At 44.5% G+C, this 24,250-nt stretch overlaps 7 protein-coding genes across 7 annotated transcripts; 5 read left to right on the top strand and 2 right to left on the bottom strand.

Annotated features, from left to right (window-relative positions):
- Positions 1-5,164: 5,164 nt before the first annotated feature.
- On the top strand, positions 5,165-9,868 carry C8Q69DRAFT_425991 (putative cation transporting ATPase). The gene is made up of 4 exons (XM_028628430.1): positions 5,165-5,359; positions 5,435-8,747; positions 8,820-8,956; positions 9,016-9,868. Coding segments are annotated over exons 1-4 (3,912 nt in total). The 5' UTR covers positions 5,165-5,357; the 3' UTR covers positions 9,476-9,868.
- Positions 9,869-10,887: 1,019 nt separating this feature from the next.
- On the top strand, positions 10,888-12,351 carry C8Q69DRAFT_22905 (putative acetate transporter). The gene is made up of 5 exons (XM_028626377.1): positions 10,888-11,262; positions 11,342-11,537; positions 11,608-11,718; positions 11,785-11,830; positions 11,898-12,351. The coding sequence occupies exons 1-5, from the start codon at positions 11,077-11,079 to the stop codon at positions 12,148-12,150; spliced, it is 792 nt and encodes a 263-aa protein (XP_028489022.1). The 5' UTR covers positions 10,888-11,076; the 3' UTR covers positions 12,151-12,351.
- A 670-nt stretch (positions 12,352-13,021) lies between these two features.
- On the top strand, positions 13,022-14,721 carry C8Q69DRAFT_411151 (thermophilic desulfurizing enzyme family protein). The gene is made up of 3 exons (XM_028628304.1): positions 13,022-13,452; positions 13,519-13,640; positions 13,709-14,721. The coding sequence occupies exons 1-3, from the start codon at positions 13,106-13,108 to the stop codon at positions 14,569-14,571; spliced, it is 1,332 nt and encodes a 443-aa protein (XP_028489021.1). The 5' UTR covers positions 13,022-13,105; the 3' UTR covers positions 14,572-14,721.
- Positions 14,722-14,922: 201 nt separating this feature from the next.
- C8Q69DRAFT_22868 (putative vacuolar segregation protein) lies at positions 14,923-17,702 on the top strand. The gene is made up of 6 exons (XM_028626374.1): positions 14,923-15,431; positions 15,495-15,517; positions 15,576-16,069; positions 16,119-16,490; positions 16,546-16,762; positions 16,817-17,702. The coding sequence occupies exons 1-6, from the start codon at positions 15,156-15,158 to the stop codon at positions 17,451-17,453; spliced, it is 2,019 nt and encodes a 672-aa protein (XP_028489020.1). The 5' UTR covers positions 14,923-15,155; the 3' UTR covers positions 17,454-17,702.
- A 619-nt stretch (positions 17,703-18,321) lies between these two features.
- On the top strand, positions 18,322-19,459 carry C8Q69DRAFT_450829 (short chain dehydrogenase/reductase family protein). The gene is made up of 2 exons (XM_028629466.1): positions 18,322-18,702; positions 18,807-19,459. Exons 1-2 carry the CDS (start codon positions 18,444-18,446, stop codon positions 19,430-19,432), a joined length of 885 nt encoding a protein of 294 aa, XP_028489019.1. The 5' UTR covers positions 18,322-18,443; the 3' UTR covers positions 19,433-19,459.
- Positions 19,460-19,499: 40 nt separating this feature from the next.
- Positions 19,500-21,989, bottom strand: C8Q69DRAFT_450828 (hypothetical protein). The gene is made up of 5 exons (XM_028629465.1): positions 21,793-21,989; positions 21,418-21,745; positions 20,414-21,348; positions 20,201-20,341; positions 19,500-20,143 (listed from the first exon to the last, which is right to left on the bottom strand). Exons 1-5 carry the CDS (start codon positions 21,863-21,865, stop codon positions 19,713-19,715), a joined length of 1,908 nt encoding a protein of 635 aa, XP_028489018.1. The 5' UTR covers positions 21,866-21,989; the 3' UTR covers positions 19,500-19,712.
- Positions 21,990-22,499: 510 nt separating this feature from the next.
- On the bottom strand, positions 22,500-24,126 carry C8Q69DRAFT_22765 (putative translation initiation factor 2 alpha subunit). Its single transcript, XM_028626360.1, has 4 exons — positions 23,763-24,126; positions 23,537-23,699; positions 23,276-23,483; positions 22,500-23,224 (listed from the first exon to the last, which is right to left on the bottom strand). Exons 1-4 carry the CDS (start codon positions 23,838-23,840, stop codon positions 22,744-22,746), a joined length of 930 nt encoding a protein of 309 aa, XP_028489017.1. The 5' UTR covers positions 23,841-24,126; the 3' UTR covers positions 22,500-22,743.
- Positions 24,127-24,250: the final 124 nt, after the last annotated feature.

Genomic DNA, 24,250 nt, shown 5'->3' with positions numbered 1-24,250 from the left:
TTCCCTTTTCTAACTAGCTGCCTAATTTAATTTTATAAGAAGGGTATTATCTAAGATAGCGTAGTAGATGCTTAACAGCGCTAATATCTTTATTATTCAAATTATTTACCTTCTTTTAGAGATAGTTAACTGCTTAAATAATATTTGGGTATATCTTTATAGCGAGCTAATTAAGCTTGCCGACTATAATCTAATACTATAATACTATATCTTTATCTATAAGTATCTCTAAAAGCTATATCTTATAAATTAGCTTTATTAATATAGATATCTTCCTAGTATATCTATTATAAAATCCCGATTCCTTTAATATATTAGGGATATATATAGACTGGCTTATAATAATTATATTATTATCTATATTCTGTATAAGCTTATAATCTAAGAAGCGACTAGGTTCCCTAAGAATCTTTATATTAAATTATAAGCTAAGCTTATTAATAAAATAATTAATTCCTTTATTAGTAGTGGCAGCAATTATTATATTATTAATATAAATAATAATATAGTCCTCTATACAGTGAATTAGGATATACAGATCTTTATTAAGCAGTTTAAATCCTATATCTTTTAATTTATCTATAAAGGTTTTGTTCTATAAGAAAGCTAATTAATATAGGCCATACAGAGCTTACTTTAGTAGATAGATATATCTCTTTATCTTCTAGAATCCTATCAGTTGCTATATATAAACTTTACTACTTTTTAAGACTGCGTTTAAATATATTATAATAATATTATATTGCCTCTAGTAAAAACAGTAAATAGCAACTAATATTATAAATATTTTAATTACTGTTTTAGATATAATAGGACTATAATAATATTTATAGTTATCTATTTATTAGAAGTTACTATAGACTATCTATCTAGCTCTATAGCTAGTAATATAGCTATCAGTATTAAACTTAAGGTTATATATCTACTTCCCTAGGAGTATCTTAGTATCCTTTTCCTTTAGATATGGCATTAGTTCCTAAGTATACTTATCTTTAAACTTTTATATTTAGATAACTATAGCTTTATATTAGTTATTATAATATAATAACCTTATTGCCTGCTTATATATTTCTGGTATAAATATATTATAAGCGTATTATTTATTAATTGCTATAGCATAAATATTAAAAGAGATTTTAAACTTCTTCTTCTCCTTTCTCTTAATAGCCTAATATTTAATATCTCTTGCTTAATTATTTTTAAGCTAAGTCTGTAGAGTTCTAATCCTTAAAGATATATAGACTTCTTCTATCTCCAGTTAATATTGTTTAGTAAGTTTAGATAGAGGAAGGGGTAAAGGTAGAGGTTTAATATAGTTAGAACTATTATTAGATTCTATATTATAAAATATTTTATTAGTATTAATAATAGGATCTTCCTATATAGAATTGCTTAGCTATTTATATATTTTGCTAGCTGTAAGTTAGATTACTTTAAGTCCCTATATAATCTATTTAATTTAATATCTGTTTTACTATATAGTCTATAGTATCAGTAATAGCATTATAATCCTATTCTAATTATTCCCCTTAATTATAGGATAAATTATATTAATAATCTTTAAGTTCTAAATTTAATCTATAAGCAATATTATATCTTATCTTATAGGATTATTATTTTTAGGTACTAGCAGTAATATTAGTATAATATCTCTTATAAAATCTTTAAGATCCTTAAAGAAAGTTATATCTCTAGAGCATTTTATTTTGCCTATATTTAGAAATTAGACCTTATAGATATAGCTGTTATTACCTTTATAGCTAATAAGATAGCTAATCCTTATATATAATAATATCTTAAAAGCTTACTTATAATCTTTTTTAGGTATATAAATATAAGCTTTATAACTCTAAATACAAATATATTATAATATTAAATATTTATTTAGAATATTAAAAGCCTTCCTCTACTTTATAATAAGAGTCTTATATTTATTTTATTTAGGAAGTTTATTAGTAATATAGACAGCAGTCTTAACTGCTAAAGGCTATAATAATTAAGATAATTTTAATATAATAATTATTATATAAGATAGGGAGTTAATATATCCCCTATAATATTCTAATATACTATTTACTTTAGGAGTATAGGGAGCAGTTACTTTAATTATTATTCCTTTATTAATTGCCTAATCTCTAAAATTAAAAAATTTATATCTATTATTAATTCTCTAAGCCTTTAAGTAATAGGAGGTAATATTCTTAATACTCTTAGCGAACTAAATAAGTTTATTAGAGGCTTCCTCCTTAATATAAATAAACTATATAAACTATATCTTTATAGTATTATTAATAATAATTAAATAATAGTTATAGCTATATATACTAATTAGCTTAACTAGCTAGAGATCTATATAAAAGAACTCAGCTAGTTTAGGCTATCTTAGTTAGGGGTCTTTTAAGACTAATTGCTTAGCCTTAAATAAATAATAGGCTTTATAGTAGAAGTTATAATTATTATTTATTAGTTCTATATTAGATAGTTTAATATTCTTAATTAATATCTTTAATTTTAGGACTCTAGTATAGACTAATTAATAATATAGAAGTTCTAGTATAATTACTATTATATTAACTGGTTACGCGAGCTTAAGCTATAGGATATTCCCATATTTATAGATATATCTTTTTAATTTATTTATATCTATATCTAATAATCTGTTCTATTTAGCATAGTACTATATCTTATATAATTTTATAACGCTGAGGGTTAATAGTAGACTGTATTTAAGGTTTAGATTATAATATATATAAACCAGGATTATATTGATTTTTTTACTATCTAGCTATAGATCTAGATAAATATTCTCTTTATCTTAATATTATCCTATAATACTATTAGCATAGTTAAAATTATATCTTTTATCTTCTTTAAAGTCCCTATACTTAACAAATTAAGATCTATTATTATATATATTACCTAATAATCCTAAGTCTATAATCTATACTAGGGGTATTGCTGATATTACCTATACTAAAAAGGCAATTCCTATAAATTATTTAAGATTTAGGGGTATAAGGATTATAGCAAGACTTAATAACTATCCTAAATTAGCATTAAAATATTAGATCTTATCCCTAGATTTAAAATTCTCTGGTTTCCTTTTTGCGAGATAAAAATAGGTATTTATATTATAGCCCTAGTAATTATAATATCTATATCTTTTATTTTAAATAGATTTCTTATTGTGTAACTCTTTTATATAATTTATAGGGTCTTTATCTTTAGGCAGGATCTTATTAAAATCCTTTAGTTTATCTTTCTTTAACTTAGGTTTTATTAAAGTTAATAATATCTTATTAGTATTATTAACTGCGGCAAGGTTAATATTATATTATTTTATTATATCTATTGCTTCTCTGCAAAGTTATTAGAATTTAGAGCTTATTATTATCTTAGATTTATCTTTAGGCTAAGAATAGTATTATATTATAATCCAGCTTAATAATTTTTTTTTAAATTTTTTAAAAAGGAGTATAGCAGCATACTATAAAATAATCATAAGGCTTAGATTATTAGTATATTATTAAGTATTATAATAGGCAATAATAAACTATTTAATTAATCTATACTAATAATAGTGAGTTCTTATAGCTGCTTTTTATACTAATCTTAATTCTATATATCTTTTTTTAATTAGAATTGTCTTAATTACGTTAATATATTTATTTATATAGATAGCTTATTATAATATCTATTAAAGTTCTTTAATAATCTCTATATCTAACTATGCTGTTATTTAACTTCTAATAGTAAGAGATATCTTTCTCTATCTAATAAACGCATTATAATCTGTAATTTCTGGATGTAGGATTAATAAATTAATTAGATTTTTATATTTAATTGCGCATAGGATATTTTAGATAAAATATAACTAATTATTAAAGTTTGACTTAATTATTAGTTTTTAAATACTGTTAATTTTCTCTGATATCTTCTCTGGAAGATCAGAATCTTAATAATATATTATTATTTTTAAGGATAACTAGCGGGGTTGTTTAATAAACTATTAGTAAGAGAGATAGATCCTGCAGAAAATAGGTCTAGTTTAAGAATATAGTCTTTACAGTAATTAAAGCTGTTTAAATAATAAGAAATAATAAAAAAATAAAGCTATCTGGGCGTATAACTTCTCGGGCACGCGAAGCTTAGAGATAAAGATGCTTAATTCTCTTAAGATTAAGCTCTAAAGCTTTAAGCTATCTAAGCTATCTAAACTCTCTGTGCGAAGCACTAGACCTAAAGCGAAAGGAGGCAGGCGATATCCGCCTGGCCTACAGGCCCAAATTATATCCTTCTCAAGCACTGTCGGTAGCCCGATAGATCTTCCCGCGTCTGAGCGCACCTTTTGACGAGCACTACTGGCCATGCATATGTCGGACGCTCATCTCCGCATAAAACTCCATCGACCCAAAGTTTCACTAAGCAATCCGAGGCTCCATGTCGGAACAATAACATCGCCGAGGTAAAGTCCTCTGTAGAGTAAGTTGAACCGCAAAACGAGTCGTGCTGAACATGAGTAACCCCGGTATGTAACTTAGTGAACTAGAGAGATTACGATGGCTTGTTTCAAGGCTTGCTGATCACAGTTTCTCGGATAGATTACTGTTTTGTTTAGGAGGATTGCCCTGCTTTGAAAGTATGCTAACAGAGGTACCTATTGGCGCGAGGCCACTCGACCAAAAAGGAGAATCTTCCTGTTTGTTCAGCCTGGATCTGAAATATGCGTAATCGATAGGACGTGAAGTATTATTCTGTTATTACATTTAAGCAGTATCTACATCTATTTGAAGATCAGAGACAAATATTCTGACAGCCAATTGTCCAGTCAATGTGAACAGGCAATAATGTCATCAGATGTGCTCTGACAATAACTATCATGCAACCTTGGATTCGTTATGAGTTTCCTAGATAGCTGGAGTCTTACAGAAGTAGCAGCAAATGCATCCTCCAGCTGGAAGCGACTGCAAATTCAGTTCACAGTTCACAGTCCAGAGTGTGCTAAATAACCGAATTATGAACATAAGGAAGTGACTGAGCGATAGGTAGCCAGGTCGACCGGGAATACATTATTCCGGGCGCGGCAGTGGCTAGGAACTGCCATGTGGCTGATCACGCCAATCGATGCCGAGAATCGACGATTAGTGACCTGCGGCGAAATCATCTTGGGAGCTTTGACATCGTCGAGGTGGCTTCTTCGCAGAACTTGTTGCCGCTTCCTTGTACGGCTCTTTTCTCCCGAGGACGCTTGATCGGTCTTGGTGGGATTTCTTGTTACAATATTATCTTGCTTATGATTTACTGAATCCATTCACTTGTTGCTCCGACCTGCCGTCGCGGTCTCTCGAGTTGCCAACATGTCGGTTTCACCCTCCAGCACCCGTCGCGTGCCACTGCATCTAGAGATATCAATGCGTACTAACAAGACCTACAGGGCGAAACTCGTCGATGATCCCCAGATTCAACATGCCTCCCTTCGGAATCCACTCCCTACTCAGATGCATATCTATGTGCTCCCTTTTACCATCATATGGCCCCTGTTCTTCTCGATCTATCTGAATCCCCAGCGATATGATAAGTACATTCAGGGCCAGGAATGGACCTTTGTCTATTCCGGATCTATTATCACTGTACAATCGTTGTTATGGTTGATGACGAAATGGAGTATCAACATCAGGGCGCTGTTCACCACAACAGGCTCCCGGAGCATCGATTCAGCCCAGCTTATCAAGATTATTCCTGTGACGAACGCCGGAGCCGCGGAGATCTGTGACCTGATCCATGATACCACCGGTGGAAAGAAAACCATCTCCTTTTTGTTCCAGAAGCGCCGTTTCCTTTACTATCCGGAGCGGAAAGCCTTTGCGCCACTATCCTACGTCCTGGATGCAGACCCTAAGCCCCCGATCAGGTTCTTCCAGCAGTCCCGTGGCTTGACCACCAAGACTGAGGTTGATCGTGTTCACCACCACTATGGCGACAATACGTTCGATATTCCGGTTCCAGGCTTCATTGAACTCTGGAAGGAACATGCCGTCGCGCCCTTCTTCGTCTTCCAGATTTTCTGCGTGGGTCTATGGATGCTGGATGAATACTGGTACTACTCCCTTTTCACCTTGTTCATGCTGGTTGCGTTCGAAAGCACTGTTGTCTGGCAACGTCAGCGCACGCTGAACGAGTTCCGCGGCATGAGCATCAAACCTTACGATGTCTGGGTTTTCCGTGAGGGAAAGTGGCAGGAGATCAGCAGCGACAAGTTGCTCCCTGGAGACCTCATGTCAGTGAATCGAACCAAGGAAGACAGTGGCGTTGCCTGTGATATCCTCCTCATTGAGGGTAATGTGATCGTCAATGAAGCTATGCTTTCTGGTGAAAGTACACCCTTGCTGAAGGAGTCTATCCAACTTCGACCTGGTGACGACTTGATCGACCCGGATGGACTTGATAAGAACGCATTTGTCCATGGAGGAACTAAAGTCCTTCAAATCACACACCCAAGCTCCAGCGCACAAGGTGCAGAGAAGCTCCCGGAGACATCCCCCGGGGTCCCTAACCCTCCGGACAACGGTGCTCTGGGCGTGGTTGTTAAGACCGGATTTGAGACCAGTCAGGGAAGTCTGGTTCGCACAATGATCTACTCTACAGAGAGAGTCTCCGCCAACAATGCTGAAGCTCTGCTTTTCATCCTGTTCCTGCTCATCTTCGCCCTGGCTGCTTCTTGGTACGTGTGGCAAGAGGGTGTTCAGAAGGATCGCAAACGGTCCAAGCTTCTGCTTGACTGTGTCCTGATCATCACGAGTGTTGTTCCTCCTGAACTTCCCATGGAGCTGAGTCTGGCTGTCAACACCAGTCTTGCTGCCCTCAGCAAATTCGCCATCTTCTGCACAGAGCCGTTCCGCATTCCCTTCGCTGGCCGCGTCGATGTGGCCTGTTTCGACAAGACTGGAACATTAACTGGCGAAGACCTTGTCGTCGATGGAATTGCTGGGCTTACCCTTGGCCAGAAAGGAGCCCAAGTGGAAGCCAACGGTGGTCACACTGAACTGGCAAAAGCTGAGGGTATTGATGTGTACACTGCACTTGTCCTTGCTTCGGCTCACGCCCTTGTGAAGCTGGATGAGGGAGACATTGTTGGCGATCCAATGGAAAAGGCTACATTGGAATGGCTCGGCTGGGTACTCGGTAAGGATGACATCCTTGTCAGCAAGGGTGTTTCCGCGAAGAGCTCCTCTATTGTTCCAGAATCTGTTCAGATTAAGAGAAGATTCCAATTCTCTTCTGCTCTTAAGCGTCAAAGCACTATCGCGACCGTTACTACCACGGACCGAAAGACTTCAAAGAGGACGAAGGCGACATTCGTCGGTGTTAAGGGAGCACCAGAGACTATCCGGTCCATGCTGGTCAACACGCCTGAGAACTATGAGGAGACCTTCAAGTATTTCACCCGTAACGGAGCTCGTGTCCTCGCCTTGGCCTACAAGTATCTCTCCCCGGAAGCCGAGATCAGCCAGGGACGTGTGAACAATTACACGAGAGAAGAGATTGAGTCAGAATTAACTTTCGCTGGATTCCTTGTTCTTCAGTGCCCTCTGAAGGAAGATGCTGTCAAGGCGGTTCGTATGCTCAACGAGAGCAGCCACCGTGTAGTCATGATTACTGGAGACAACCCACTTACTGCCGTTCACGTCGCAAGGCAGGTGGAAATTGTCGATCGTGACGTGCTCATCCTTGATGCTCCCGAGAATGATACCTCTGGAACGAGACTCGTCTGGCGTAGCGTCGATGACAAGTTCAACCGCGACGTGGACCCCACGCAACCCCTGGACCGTGAAACTCTGGAGACTAAGGATATCTGTGTCACTGGTTATGCCCTGGCCAAGTTCAAAGGTCAAAAAGCTCTTCCGGACCTTCTCCGTCATACTTGGGTATATGCTCGTGTGTCGCCGAAGCAGAAGGAGGAGATTCTTCTTGGACTCAAGGATGCTGGTTACACTACCCTGATGTGCGGTGACGGTACAAATGACGTTGGTGCACTGAAGCAGGCTCATGTCGGTGTCGCTTTGCTGAACGGTTCGCCCGAGGATCTCACCAAGATTGCTGAGCATTACCGGAACACGAAGATGAAGGAAATCTACGAAAAGCAGGTCGCCATGATGCAACGATTCAACCAGCCTGCTCCTCCTGTTCCTGTTCAAATTGCTCACCTCTATCCTCCCGGCCCGAACAACCCGCACTATGAAAAGGCTATTGAGCGAGAAGCCCAGCGGAAAGGTATTACCAACGCTTCTGCTGCTGGTGTTCAGGACACCTCCAAGCCCGAGGCTACCATTGTGTCTCCCGGTGCACAAGCACTGCAGCGGTCGAACCAGAACCTCTCTCCTCAGCAGCAACGCCAGCAGCAGGCCACTGTGGCAGCTGCGGGTCTTGCTGATAAGCTCACTACCTCGATGATGGAGCAGGAGCTCGACGATAGCGAGCCGCCAACGATCAAGCTGGGCGACGCCTCGGTCGCTGCCCCCTTCACTAGCAAGCTTGCTAATGTCGTTGCCATTCCCAACATCATTCGCCAAGGCCGTTGTACCCTCGTCGCTACGATTCAGATGTACAAGATTCTGGCTTTGAACTGCTTGATCAGTGCCTACAGTTTGAGTGTGATCTACCTCGATGGTATCAAGTTCGGAGACGGCCAAGTCACCATTAGCGGTATGCTCATGAGTGTCTGCTTCCTATCCATCTCTCGTGCCAAGGTAAGAACTTGATTATGGCCTGATTCCAGGTTATTTCCTAATGTGAACGATATATGCTAACAATATCTTCAGTCAGTCGAAGGCCTGTCAAAGGAGCGTCCACAACCGAATATCTTCAACGTCTACATCATTGGTTCGGTGCTTGGGCAGTTTGCCATTCACATTGCGACGCTGATCTACCTTTCGAATTATGTCACCAAGATTGAGCCGTATGTCAATTCCATAAACCCATGTCTTCCGGGCAATGACAAACTGATAAAACCTACAGGAAGTCGAATGATGTCGATCTGGAAGGCGAGTTTGAGCCATCTCTGCTCAACAGTGCCGTCTATCTGCTTCAGCTTATCCAACAGATCTCTACATTCTCTATCAACTACCAGGGTCGCCCATTCCGCGAGTCTATCCGCGAGAACAAGGCCATGTACTGGGGTCTGGTGGCTGCCTCGGCTGTTGCCTTCTCTTGCGCTACCGAGTTTGTTCCCGAGATCAACGAGAAGCTGCGCCTGGTGCCATTCAGCAACGAGTTCAAAGTCACGTTGACGGTCCTGATGGTTCTGGACTACGCTGGCTGCTGGATCATTGAGAATGTTCTGAAGCAGCTCTTCAGCGACTTCCGTCCTAAAGACATCGCCATCCGTCGACCAGACCAGCTGCAGCGAGAGGCTGAGCGCAAGAGAAAGGAAGAGGCGGAGGCAGAGGCTGAGAGGGAGAAGCAGCGTAAAGTCTAATGTTGTTATATTACGATGGGTGATGGCAATGTATAGATTGTCTCAATGGTGGGAACAGTATACTGTCTGCCCCCTCACCTGCAGCTTATGAGGGCAGCGGCGGATAGAGATCTCATAAACATGGTGCTTATAGAATCAAGTAGTTGTGTTGACTTATTGCTGAGCCCTGTAATAGATTTTGACGCGCTTTTTTCATGAGAGGATGAGTTTCCATTCCTGATTCTGGGCCACTGTCACTGTGTTGGTTAACGGAGCGGTAGAGAATAATGCTTAGAAGTGTTTGCCACACAATGGCCTTAGAAGGAAAGTTTCTGAGAACCCTATGGACCTTTGCCCCGGTTCAGTGGGAGACGTTGAATAGTTATTCGATGCCGAAAATGATGCGATTCGTGGGACCGATGTTGAAATTCCCCGTTTGGGTGGTTGGCCACTGGACGAACGGGGCCTCTCTTAACAACAACTATTAAGTAAACCGTGACTTTGGAACCAGAACAATCGGTTTAAAAGGTTCATAAATAAAATGGCCTCCTTGAATGTCTGGTATGGCTCTGAAAAAGGTGATGCTCTTGGTTTCCGCTTAATAAATCAGCCATGGGATTGCTCACGACTGACTACTCCGTAACTACTCCACGAACCGTGGATGTGGGGCTTGTAGATGAATAGCTTGTTGCTCTTTATACTCCGTGCGGAGGACTGGGGGTAGCGGCATGTTGGATACCGAGTCGTTATTGTCGCTATTTTTCACATTGCTACGTCTTTCTGAATCTACGGTTTTTTTTTTTTTTTTTTTTTTTTTTTTTTTTTTTTTTTTTTTTTTTTTTTGGCTCATGGCTGTTCCGAACACTGAATATCAAGCAGTACCTGAACCATAACCTCGGGATGATCAGCTGAGTACGTAGCAGAAAGCGCTGTCCAGGCGTTATAAGACTCAAGTGGTGTCGCCTAGCGAGGTGTGTATTGCGCAATGGGTGTTCGACATCACAGGGCACAGGGCACAGCAGGGACGGCAGGTGCTGGGGGTAATCTTGAATCATTCAGCCGGAGATGAGGCGAGAACCAGACCTTTTCCAATCCAGATGTTTACGCTCATGAAGAGCCCAGTAAGCTTATTAGCTAGTAGTAATAATTCCATCGCGTAACTAACTTCCCCCGCCCTGAACGTGATCGTCAACCGAAAGGCATTAAGCTCTGTCACTAACTCTTGTTAGCGGGAGTTGGTTTCGAAGTGTCGTGGGTAGATGTTGTGATGTGGATCTGTAATGGTGAAATTACTCTAGAGCAGAATGATCCCCAAGCCAGTTTCTTTGGAGTTTCCCCTCTGGGGAAGCGGCGATGTGGCCACGGAGGAAAGATACTTAGTTACTACTACTATTTGAAAGTCGAGTGCCGTCGCTATTTCCTTGATGTATAATAATAAATACATAAGCTTGCTCTGCCCTTTCCTCTTCCAGCTGGATCCAAAGTTGACAGTCTTCGTTGTTCTGTTGCTTCTGTTGCACTCAGCCAAACTCCTCGTTACGAACATAGGAATACATACAGCACAGAGTACAGCCTCATTGAATTTGATTAGCAGTGCATAATTTCGAACCAAGATATCCAGAATGGCTACCTATCAAAATGGGAGCGTCCCTCCCGAGATCAACAGGAAGACCTCTACAAGCGAGAAGAATGAGGAGTTTACGGGCATAGAGTCTCTTTCCCACGTTGCAACATACCGCACGCAACCATTCAATTCCCCTCAGGTTATCCCCATACCGACTTCGGTGGCTTCTGGTTTGGGCGTCCCAGTAAGTACTCGTCTATTTTGCAGGCTTCAGACTTGTTTTTGAAAAGTCTTGTGCACTGACTTGCTGATTTGCTTGTAAGACCGCCCTCGGTATTGGCGCTTTCGCGACGACATTGACGACTTTGTCTCTCTCACTGATGGAATGGCGAGGAGTTGACACGAAGAATGTTTTCATTGCGAATTTCTTCTTCCTGGCGGCGATCGGCATGGTCATCACTGCCCAGTGGGAGCTTGTTAGGGGAAATGGATACGGATATGTCGTATTGAGCGCTTTCGGTAGGTTCATCTTAGCTGGTCCATATTTGATCAATATTTCGTTATTTAGATGCTGATGGTCGACCAACAGGCCTCTTTTACGGAGGATATGGTGCTATCATCACACCTGCATTCGGGGTAGAGGCTTCATTTGGCGGCGATACGGCACAGTACTACAATGCCTCCGGTTTCTTTATGATCAGTACGTATTCAATTGATGATATCTGCCCGATGCCATGAAGTGTACGTGATGCTTACAGGTTACTAGTATGGACTGTCCTGAACCTTTTCTTCACTATTGAATCTCTGACGATGTAAGTTTCTGGTTCCCGCCGCAGGAAGCATCTCTTACGCGAGTTCTAATGACCTTGGATAAAATAGCAACATCGCATATGCCGGTATATTTGTCTTCGTCGAGCTAGGCTTTCTCTTCATTGCAGCAGCCTACTTTTCCATTGCGGACGGCCACGAATATGCGGGAATGGTTCTCCAGAAGCTGGGCGGAGCGTGCTGCTTCGTATCAGGAATGTTTGGTTGGTACACCATGGGCCACTTAATGTGTCAGAAAGCCCTCTTCTTCTCCTTCCCACTGGGGGACACCAGCCGATTTTTCGAGAGGCGCAGGAGGGACTAGGTACCTAATTAAGGATAACTGCAGAGCATGTTATTGTGAATTGTTTTCTTGCCATCAAAGGCAGGGTGTTTTCACACGTTGAAAGTGAAAGGATTGACGATAGAGCATTGATTACCTTTAACTATTGGTATAAAAGAGCAGTTTATGTCAGGCCATCGAGCCATTAACCCGCCAATGTTAGAATAGCATCATCCAGTCCGGAATCACAAAACGTATTTTACTAATTGCTCACGATGTATCCAGGCTAGCGGCATGGATTGAAGATTCCCCATTGCATAACTAACATTGTTCAGATAATTAATTACTGATCATGTCCTGAATAGTTACAATTGAGGAAACCTGTGCCGATCCTGACGGCACGATGGCCCACCTTTCCCGTTCTATCAACGCCAAATCAGACCCCGAATCTCGCAATCAACACTAAACTTTGTGCAAGCAATAGTGGCTCTCCGAGTATCTCTTGCACCACCGTTGCGACAGCAAACGGGATTTGATTTCCTCGGGCATCTTTCTGATGAGATATTGGATAGGTGGGACAGGTCCAGAAGACGTGATTGCGCCTAGAAGCACACAATGCATAGAGAGCCAAGGAGAGCGAATAAGGGGCCTGTCTCTGTCCGTATCCCTTTACCGTGAAAGGGAAAATGGATAACATCGGCAAAGCCCTATTGGATACTAGCTATCACGGTCCTTCAGAGGTATATGAGGGGTAAGTAAGAAGATTGGACCCGGCAATAGTAATGGACAATAATGGCGAAGAGGATGAACAGAACTTCACACTCCTGGAAACCGTTCCCTCGGAGATCAAAGCTTAATATCACACCATCAGAGAGGGTTTCTGGAAAAGATGTAGACTCCAACCTGTACTTAAATAGTCCCTGATGGACCGCAGCTTTGCTCAGGCACCATCGAGACACGACGAAGAGCCAGCAAGCAAGCAAGTATATCAGTCATCATGGCGCAGCACAACCCCACCATCCAAACGCTCCAGAACCATGCCCCTCCGAATCCAGCTCCTCCAGCTTCAGACCCGGCGATCTATCAGGAGCACCATGATGCTTTTGCAGCTGAAGGGCAGCCCAAGGGCTCTGCTGCATGGCTGGAGCGGGCTAAGAAAGTCAGCGACATCCTTGCTGTAGATGCAGCTGCTCGAAGCAAGGAGCAGAAGACTCCTAGAGCGGAAATTGCGCTTCTGAAGAGCTCGGGATTGCTCAAGGTTATTGGTGACGCCAAGTATGGTGGAGGTGGTGAGAGCTGGGAGACTGGCTATAAGGTCATCAGGGAGGTTGCTGCTGGTGATGGGTACGTGACTCGAGATATTCTTATACTCCCTGAGAGCAGTGGCTAATATATATGAGCTCCTGATAGATCCATTGGTATGCTATTGGGCTATCACTTGCTGTGGTCTACAACGGCACGCATTGTTGGTACGGACGAACAGAAGGACCGCTTCGAGAAACTTATCATCGAGAACAACTACTTCATTGGAGGTAAGTGGTCGGTTTCTTTCTTTTTCTGGAGATAATTCCCATAGATCCTAATTCAACCAAATCACTAGGCGCCGTGAACCCGCGCGACAATGACTCCCGCGTCACCAAGTCTGGAGATGGTCTCGTCTTCAATGGCTTCAAGAACTTCAACACTGGTGGTGTGATCTCCGACCTTACCGTTCTGGAAGGTGTCTATGAAGACACTGAACATCATATCTTTGCGCTGGTCCCAACACGCCAGCCGGGTATTATTTTCTCGTATAACTGGAACAATATCGGACTACGCTTGTCTGAGTCAGGGTCCGTGAAGATCGAGAACGTCTCTATCCCATGGGACGATGCACTGGGTTGGTCGAAGGAGACGAAGTTGCCCATCCCTGAAGTACTCCAGAACCCATGGGCTACTCTTCTTCTCCCCAGCATTCAACTCGTCTTCTCCAACTTCTACATTGGTATTGCTTGGGGCGCCCTGCGCACCGCTCGTGGCTACACCAACACTCAAACACGTGCTTGGCCATTTTCGCATGACCCAAAGAAGACCCCGGCGGAGGAGCACTATGTGCTGGCGAAGTACGGTAGATACCTCGCTTCTCTCCGTGCAGCCGACGCTCTCGCAGACCGTGCTGCTACCGAGCTTTCCACCCTCTTGAAGGAGCACAGCGCGAAGCGCGATATCACCCCACGACAGCGTGGAGAGGTAGCCGAATGGGCTGCTAGCGTCAAGGTTACGGCAACACACTCTTCCCTCGAAGTTACTGCTGGTGTGTTTGAAGTGACCGGTGCGAGGTCAACCGCAGAGAAGTACGGATTCGATCGCTTCTGGCGTGATGTCCGAACGCATACTCTGCACGATCCAGTTGCGTACAAGGAGACTGAGCTGGGTCGCTACTGGTTGTTGGATGAGGTTCCCAGTCCTTCTTGGTACACTTGAAGCGTGTCTGATATCCTCGACTTTTGTTTTGGGTTCTTTTTGTAAATAGATCGCCTAAGTATTCTATCAGGTGTGCGCTGGTTCAGCGGACTTTTCTTATATAGATCAAATATAGCTATGTTACCACGAATCGCATATTTTATCTTTCCGGTACCTAGGTACTTCTTGAGCATTGTTTTCTTCTGGGTTTTTCCTCTCATCGGACCGGAGTATGTGTATATGTGGTAGTTTAGGTCCTTAGCCTAATGCTCAAGATTTAATAGGGAATAGATAATAGACCGCTTATGATTATAGACTTCTGGGCTTTTTTGAATCCATGCATACTAATGGATGTAATAATCCGTTCTTCTTCCTGAGACTCTCAATTTCGATCTATACATCTTTTTGATGCATGCTAGTGGTAACTAGCCTTACCGCGTTAGTGCCGTTGCCTCACGGAGAAGGCGGCAACGAGCTCGGGCGGAGGACGAACTTATCATGATTGATACCTGAGACTGGCTCATGTTCAGATACCGCCATCTCCCTTTCTCCCGGTTTTGTTCTCTCCGCTCCTCGCGGATCCCCTCCCATGAGCAGATAAAATCATGTCCCGGAGGACGCTTGGCGGTGGCCGCGTCCTGGGCAGTGGGAAGTCCCTATCGCCAGCGGGCCCGACTCCGTCTCCGCAGACGAAGCCCAAAGTCCTGTCGCCCTCCGCCAGCAGCGTATCGCTCAACTCGCAAGCCTCCGCGTCGCAGTTTTCCTCTGAAACCCAGGATATCACATCTCGAATATCTCTTGAAAATGGAGATAACGCCATCTCTGCTGCTCCGGCAGCTTCCGGCGCGAACCTCGTCTGTCCCATCTGTAATGAGGAGATGGTAAGTCCCGCGGCGCGGATAAGTCGGTGTGGGATGACAGGTAGCTAATGAACTTCGCTCAAGGTGACCTTGTTACAACTAAACAGGTATTATTATCGTTTATCCTAATTACAATATACGTTATGATTAATTCTCTTCCCGCAGACACCTCGACGATGTGCATCAGAACCTCGAGGAAGATAGGCAGGATGAGGTTAAGGATTGGTTCAAGGTCCAGATGGAGAAGGCCAAACGGTTTCAACCGCTGGCCGTTTTGAACCAGAAGCTGAAGGGGCTGGACGTCTTTGAGTCGAACGAGGATTACCATGCTTCGTTGGCCGCGCAGAGTAGGCCCCCTGCAAGCAGCGCGGGGCCCGTCGAACCGATAAGGACGCTGGATCCAGATGAAGTTGTGACGAGAGAACATTGGCAACCACGAACACTCAATGATTTCTGCTTGGAGCCTTCGTGCGGGAAGAGACTGAATGCTATCAACGGCTGTGTTAATTGCAGGAAGTGCGGGAAACTGTTTTGTGAGGAGCATACGATGTACCAGATGAAGCTGTCACGTTCAGCGCAACATGAGCCCGTAAGAGGTCTCTGGTGCAGGGTCTGTGAGACTTGCTATAAGTCGCGAGAAGGATACAATGACCATAATGGTGAGTCCTGTGCCAGATGTTCTGATGTGGCGGAACTGACCTCGACTAGGATATGTGAGGGATCTCACGGGCAGCTTCAATGCTATAAGAAAACAGAAAGTGGATAAGAATTTCCTTGAAGTCTCACGTCTCGAGAAGAGATTGACTCGTCTTACTCAACTTCTCGCGACACTACCGGCAGACCAAATTCAGTCCGGAGCGAATAGAAGGTGGTCGCTCGCATGGAACGGCGAGCAACGAAAGGCGATAGAGCAATCGGTTGTCAGTTGGCAAGATGATGCGAGTGTCGCTAGATGTCCTTTTTGTCAACAAGACTTTACGAGTTATACATTTCGAAGGCACCACTGCAGAACCTGCGGGCGGGTGGTATGCGGTGATCCGGAGACTGAATGCTCAGTTGAGGTTGGGTTGAGCGTAGCCAGTCAGTGTCATCCTGTGAAACTGTCTGTCTTTGCCTCTTTGCTGACCTTTGGCAGGAACTGATACTTCGACGGAGAAGTCTAATATCGGCAAAGTCAATGTCGACGTCAGACTCTGCAAAGAGTGTAGGACGACTCTGTTCAAGAGACGTGACTTCGATGCAGACGTCATGCGAACTCCGCCCGACGTACGGGCGTATAACAACTTGGTACAGTTTGAAAGGGGCATACGACTCTTGCTGCCGAAATTCCAGAGATTGCTAGCAGCGTTGCAGTATGTATCCAGAATCTTGAATTCTTGCGTCAGTTACTGAACTTCCCCCCGCAGAGACCCTGACAGGCCCCCTTCAACCGCACAACTTACCGACGCTTCAAAAGTACGGCGACGACTTATTGATTCGTTTGCGCAGTACGACATCGCTGCGAGACGGATTCGAGATATGCCTACTGAGTCTCGCACCCAGCAAAGACTGCAGAAGGCCATCTATCAGCAAGCCAGCAACTTCCTCCACTTGCATATGCTCCCTCTCAAGACTCTTCCGAAAGTTCTTAAACACGCCACCCCTCATGGTCGTCTAGCAAACGGCGTTTCTGATGCTAGCAGCCGTGCAACGCCCGGCTTTGCGAATGGCCGGCCTCAACCATCGGCCCTCGCATCGATCAAATATGGCAGTAACGCCGCCGGCGGCAGCAATGCCAGCGTTATTAGTGATAACAGCAGTGCTATTTCAACCCTAGAAGCAGAGGAAAAGTCGCTTAGAGAGCGGCTGATCGTTCTCGAGGAGCAGAAGTTCTTCGTGTCAGAAATGATAGCGGACGCTAATCGGCGCCGTAAATTCGACGAAGTCAGCAGTCTTGCCATGAACGTGGAAGATCTCAGTCGCGAGATTGACCGGATCAATGGTATGCTAGCTCAGTTGGACTTTGAAGGCGTATATACTGGCGCTCAAAGGGCACAAACCTAGAGCAGCTACCTAATGGTGCATGTATCTTCCCATATGGCGGAACTCGAAATTTGAGCGTTGATCAACAATGCAATGCTCAGCCGTTGTCCAAGTGCAGGATAGGCCTAACAACGTCGGATCTGTCTTGCTGGAGTCTGGGACTACTTAATCTGCTTTACCACAGCCGCTTTATTTCATGCAGCGAGTTGCCCTTTTTAAGCATTCCCGAATAGGTCCCTTTGGCTGGCGTTTCACAGGAAGTTTCATACGGTGTATCATTTGCATGGCATTGGGCGTTCTCTCTCTATTCCTTGCCATTACAGCGCCTACTAGGTTCTAGCCTCAAAGCAAGCATGGTTAGTTCCTTTTTATTATATCTTGTGTCCCGTGATTAGCATATCTAGAACATTTAGGAAACGAATTTTCATCCTATACTTGAGTCATATATCAATGTCCGTGTGGCTTGGCTTGTTAAATGAGGCTAGCTGTTTGCATGCTATATATACTTTACAGTTTGTCTATCGCAGTCGAGCCTTTAATTGATCACTCTCCCTACTGCCTCTGATGGAAATATCGGAGCTTGGGGCCTGAAACAGAAAAGAAAAGAACATCGCTAGTGGATCGCTACATATAATTGAAAAGTAATCCAGGTCCAAACGCTCGACTCTGTTAAGCGGACTAATAGACCAACATATACCCAACATCCTATACCTCCGTAATGGCCTCGTACTACATCTTTGATCAGTCTGAACTCCTTGTCCATCGCATCGTACTAGGCGCCTAACCTCACGTAGTATTCAGGCCTCCCATCACAACATTTATCCCCGACCTACTTAATTGCGACGTTCTAAAACCCGATTAACTCCGTTTCGACAGACACTCCCATTCTGGAGTATCGAAAGGTATCAAGAGCGAATCGAGCCGCTAATGAATCTATTCCATTTAATGCTAAATTTCTTCATATCAATTCCCTAAATCCATCGAAAAAAAAAACGAACCCCGTCTAAAATCATGTCCAGCAAAGTAATCCTCTGCACCGGCGCAAATCAAGGCCTAGGCTTGGCAATCATCCAAGTCGCAGCTCTTCGCTATCCAGAAAATACTTATATCCTCTGCAGTCGCGATCTCTCTGCCGGTCAAGAGGCCGTTCAGAAATTGAGAGATGTTGGCGTCATGGCTGAAATCGATCTGGTTGAGTTAGATGTGATCAATGATCAGCAGATATATGCGGTCGTGGAGCATGTTATGACTAGATATGGGAGGCTGGATGGTAAGTAACTCTTTTACCCCCTTCTGTGTCGTAAACTACCTATCTTTTTGATTACGCCCCCGGTTCAATAACTAATTGACTATGTTCCCCAATGAAAAAACTAGTCCTGATCAACAACGCCGGAATCCTCCGTCGTACTCCCGACGAAAACGCGACCCTGACTACTATCCGAAACACATATAACGAAATCCTCAATTTGAACCTCACATCCGTCGCAGTTATCAGCACTGCGTTTACACCTCTTCTATACAAATCGACCGATCCGAAAGTCATCAACATCACCTCTGGGCTGGGGAGTATCCAGAACGCATTGACGAAGAAAATGGGTCGGTCTGTACCCTACGGGGCGAGTAAGGTGGGGTTGAATGGTCTTACGGCTCATATGCAAGTTGTGGAGAATGATAGGGTACAGGCGGAGGAGGAGGGCTCTCTGGAGGGAAAGGGCAAGTTGAGTGGCCTTGCGGCTCATATGCGAGGCGCGGAGAATGATGGTGTGCAGGAAGGGGATTCTGTGGAGGAGAAAAGCAAGAGTAAGAAGTCGAAGATTAGGTATTTTGCTTGTCAACCAGGGGTATTGAGGACGGCTTTTTCGAATTATTTCCCCCAGGGCAAGGATCCGGTGGATGGGGCGGAGGTTGTGGTGAGGTTATTGGGGGATGATGAGGGGAAGTATGAGGGCGGGTCATATTGGGAATTTGTGAATGGGGAGATGAAGGTTGTTCCTTGGTAAGGTTAACACTGTTGGTTTTGGTTAGAGGGTGGATACGGTTTGGCATAGGAGTGGTTTTTTTTTGTAGATGGGTTAATATAAACCATGAATTTTGAGACCTGTATCTGCGATGGATATAACACGAAGTAAAAAGTATGGAAGCAAAGCCCGAAATAGACGCTGGACTCCAAATACACATAAATAATGAGACTCGTAATCACGTCAGCTCAGAAATCCTAGCATCATAAATAAGCTGAACATTGTAAACATGGCGACTGCACACCACGGCGTTTGACAGCATCTAGTTAGTCTCATCATCGATTTGTTCTCTCACTTCTTCTTCATTGGTGGATGTCGTATTTCTCTCTGTCAACATTTTTACCTGCTCCGTCAACATGGCAACCTGGTTCTTCAGCTCTCTGATCTCCAAGACACTTGTGTCAACGGCGACATTAGGCGTCGTCAAGGAAACCTGGCGTTCCCATTCCTCGTTATCATAGTCGACGGCTTGAGCAGCTTCTTCCCATTCTTCTAAGACGTTGTCGTCCTCCTCACCGCGGCGGCGATTGGCACGGATCCGGTGCGCCTCGCGCTTCTCAAGCCAGGCAATTATGACGATAAGTGGAGCATAAAGAGTTGCCATTACACAGTTGTTGAGGCGCTGATAGGTCTCACGAGGCATCCACCACTCAAATGGGATTATGAGGAAGATAATCTCCACAAGATTGAAGGCTAGATCAAACTAGTTGAGCATTTAGTCATACAATGAGGAGCAAAGAGAGGGCTTACGTGGTATGAAGACGTTCTCATCAGGTGCTCGGACAAATCCCATCGTCTTCTCCGAGAATAGACCCAGGTATTCATCGACCGCGTTATCGGAAACGTCTTCGTAGGCACTGTTGTAGAGCGCAATGAGGACATTCAGAAGCACTACATGCCGTTAGGGGACTAGCGACAGAAGACACAACAGTTAACAAATGGGGAAGGGGGAGGGAAACATACAAACCATGACAACAAAGTTGAACAAGTAATAGAGGATGATGCCAAAGGGAAATGCGAAATCTTCGAAAGTCTCAAATTCTGGACTCTGCATAATACTGTTGGCCATCCCTTGAATGATCGACTTAGTGATAGGTACACCAAGATCCGCTTGGTCCATTCCCATGAATGCTTGAAGAAAGCCAACCAGGACGAAAAAGAGTAATGCGAAGAAGATCAAACTCTCCTTCATCATAACTTTCAGCACAACCAGCATGGCACCGAAGAACTGGAACGTATCCAAGTAAAGCATGAGTCTCATCCAGAACATCGGAGCTGAAAATGCTAAGAAATTGTAGCTCAATTCGTTGAATTTGCGCCTCGTCTCGTCAGTTTCGGACGACGAGCGAGTTAAAGCAATCACCCGAAGGAAGAAGGAAACCGCAAGAAGGGCGTAGAGTGTCGAGTTGAAGGCATTCCAGAATCCGAAGTAGTATCTTCCTACCTTCCAAAACTTGGCAATTTCATCACAGATGAACGCAAGCGTCATTGCATACAAGATACACTCCACGAAGTCCAAGTCACCCGATGGGTTGACTGTATTGATGACACCTGTGTATAGTGCAAGGTAAAGAAGTGAAAAGAATATCTGACACGCATTCTGGTAGATCGGAGCTCGCATGCGATCCGGATCCAAGTGAGCGCGGTAGCTTGTATTGTCCCGTCCCTTGTACTCAACGAAGCTCGTAGGGTCGTTTTCATCTTGCCAGAGCCAGCCATGCCACAGGTACTTGATACATTTCTGATAACCAGAAGAGCCAATTACCCTCAGCGCGCGGAGGTCTACTGCACGTTCTACAACGTTGGAGGGCGCCGTCTCTTCTCCGCCTCGGATAATCGAATACCGTTCGAGAAGGACTTTCAGCAGCAGGTATTCTTGGTCCTCTTCGCTCTCGATTCTGAAATAAATACATTAGCATTGATCAACTATCAGGGGATCGTGATGCATTGGGGACTGCTGCACATACATTTGCTTTGCGATGACTTCGCACGCAAGCGCCCTACAACCGTAGAGTTCAGAATCCCAGAGTTCGGCAGCACCTTGCTTGTTGAACCAACGCAGGCATACGAGAAGACAGTAGACGGCACATGCTCGGTATTCCTCTCCACCTGCTTCCTTGGCCGTCTGGATCACATCCTTTGTGATGATACGACTGTTCGGCTTCACGATCAGATCCTGATCGAGCTCGCAGGGAATCACCTGCTCGATCTGATGCTTCAATCGCAGCGCAACCTTAGTCACCTCCTTGGAAGGCAGAGCAGGAGGGATCTGATCGCTTGTGTATGCAGGGAGCACTGTTTACGTTAATTCTCGATCCTTTGGGACGGAACTTATGACGTACATCGCCGACTTTCCTCGCGGATACGATGAGTCCCTTCGTTGTCCCCATTGAGGACATCTCGCCAATGCACCATTCTTTTTAGAGCCCGGGGTATCAGCTATTGATCAAAGTGAGAGAAAGGCGAAGGCCATTGAGGGAGCAGAGGGCGGGAGTGCGAAGCAAAAGAAAAACAAAAGGCGTGTTTATCAGTTGTGTCCAGTTCATTTCCAGCTGCCAAGGCTCGATCTGGTCCCGCTTAAGTAGCGCCAGCTCGATGCTCCGCGAACTAAGTAGATCGCATTCTTGCCTCCGCGTTCTGCTTGGCTTCATACGAGTACAATCTCGTGGATATCTTTGCTCTTGTCAGGGCCTGGAGAGTCTCTACAGAGCCCTGCCTCTTGCCTAGATTCGTATCTACAGCTATCCTTATGATCATTGAACTCTTAGCAGTCCAGAGGCGCCATTATCGCAAGAGTAACCGTTAACAGTTCTACACCTTGAAGTCACCTTGAGCTCCTTAGCACAGCTGATGGATACGCCAGAGCGACATATATACAGTAGGATTCTAGGAATTACTTCGTATCGTGCACCCAAGGAAGAGTCAATACCGCCGGTTGAGGTACAAAGCCAAACCAGGAACAAAGCAACAGCTGAGGATATGGCATAAAGAACATGGATAGGCTCTGAAAGATCAACCCATTTCTTCCTAAACAGCCCCGGGGACCAACGACAACTTGTCCCGTCTAGAATCCCATTTTCCCTTGATGCAACCCGGATCGAGAACGCACCCACGTCACCAACCCTGTTTTTTCCCATCAAAGTAACAATGCTATGCATGAAATCGTTTCACTTTTTGCCGCCACTCCTCCGTCATGTAGGGAACCCGACAGCCCGCGAAATTTCTCATGTATCCGCATTCAGAAACCGCATAAATCACAACAGAGAAATCGTCGAAAGAGATCGGAAGCCAATTTACTCGGGAACACCCTCGTCGCTCTCCGACATGCTCTCGTCTCCGCTGACTTCCATGTTTTCCCGCTCGCGCTTGTCCATAAGAGCCTGCAGCTCAGCATCATCGTGCTCAGTAACAGCCTTGGGCGCCATCTTGACAATGCAGGCTCCGCCGGATGCCTTGATCTTCGTCTCCATGTTCTTGATCGCCTCTTCGAGGAGCTGGATACCCAGGTTCTTGTCCAGACACTGGCTGGTCAAGACGTATAGCGGAGGAGAGACCAGCTTAACCTTGACCTGGTTCTCAGGGGTGTTGTTGGCCTCGGCCGTGCGGAGAGCCTCCTTGACAGCATCGATACCCTCATAACCGAAGCAGGTAACCTCAACGTCTGCACGAACCTTGGTGGGGTGGGGGGTGAGCTTCTTGCTGATGTACTGCAACAGCTCGTCCTTGACGACCTGACTAGGGAATTCTTCGACGTCGTTCCAGACATCAGGGTTGCTAGAGCCTATTAGCCGTTGATAGTACCACAGAATAGCCTCTGCCACTTACGTGATAGCGAGCTTGAAAGCATCGTGGGCGTGGCCATATTTCCGGTTCAATGGCCAACCGATCGTCTGGTACAGGGTCTCGAGAGGGGTCTTCGTCTTCTCCGCGACATGGCGCATGATCGAGTGGACAGCCTTGCTCTTGTTATACCGCTCCTCACACTTGACAACATCCTCAGCGGACACTCGTCGCTTGGACAGATCGATATAACCTGGAAAGGACGTCAGCCAGATGCCGCTTTTGACATGCCGTGAGATAATTTACCCTTCTCCTTGTCGACACGCAGAACCACGACGACCTCATTGCGGCCAATACGGATGAGCTTCTGGATACTTCGAATACGTCTTCGTGACAGTTCGGAAAGGAGAATCATTCCGTCGATGTTGTCGTATTCCAGCAACTTCACATATGCGCCCATCTCGGCGATCTAGATTTTGTTCACCAAGTCAGAACAGCCCTGGCAGCCTCGAACATGTGCAGGGCAGCCTACCTGTTTCACATTCACCATCACATAGCTATCCACCTCTGGATACTTCTCCTCGTAGAAACGGCAGTTGGTCAACGACATCTTGGCGGGGTTGCGCCTTTCCGAGGCGTGCGGTTGGCGAATTAAAATTTCACACTCGAGGAAGTCAAACGTGACTGAGACGATCTCTGGTCTATTGAGGGCGATAGAGACTGTTGGTGAACGGCGCGCGACACAACCAGGTAAACGGCGTGACGGGGAATTTGCGAGTGGGATGAAGCAGTGTCAAATCGCTTTGTGGCGGCCTCGAGAACCCACTTGGTTTCGCTCCGAAAAGATCACGGGCTGCCATATCGACCACTCGTGCAGTCACGTGGTGATCCCCATCCGTCTCACGATATGTTGGAACGGCATAATCTTGTCTTGATACAATGTCTAGGTTCATCTTGGGCTTTTCAAACATCGATTTGGATTTCCCAGATGGCTTGGATGCTTTGCTCGACCTCTCCCCT

Source organism: Paecilomyces variotii (genome assembly GCF_004022145.1).
Source record: "Paecilomyces variotii strain CBS 101075 chromosome Unknown C8Q69scaffold_1, whole genome shotgun sequence".
Classification (NCBI taxonomy): Eukaryota; Fungi; Ascomycota; class Eurotiomycetes; order Eurotiales; family Thermoascaceae; genus Paecilomyces; species Paecilomyces variotii.
The sequence above is the reverse complement of the archived record's forward strand: the minus strand, read 5'-3'. Positions and strand labels throughout refer to the sequence as shown.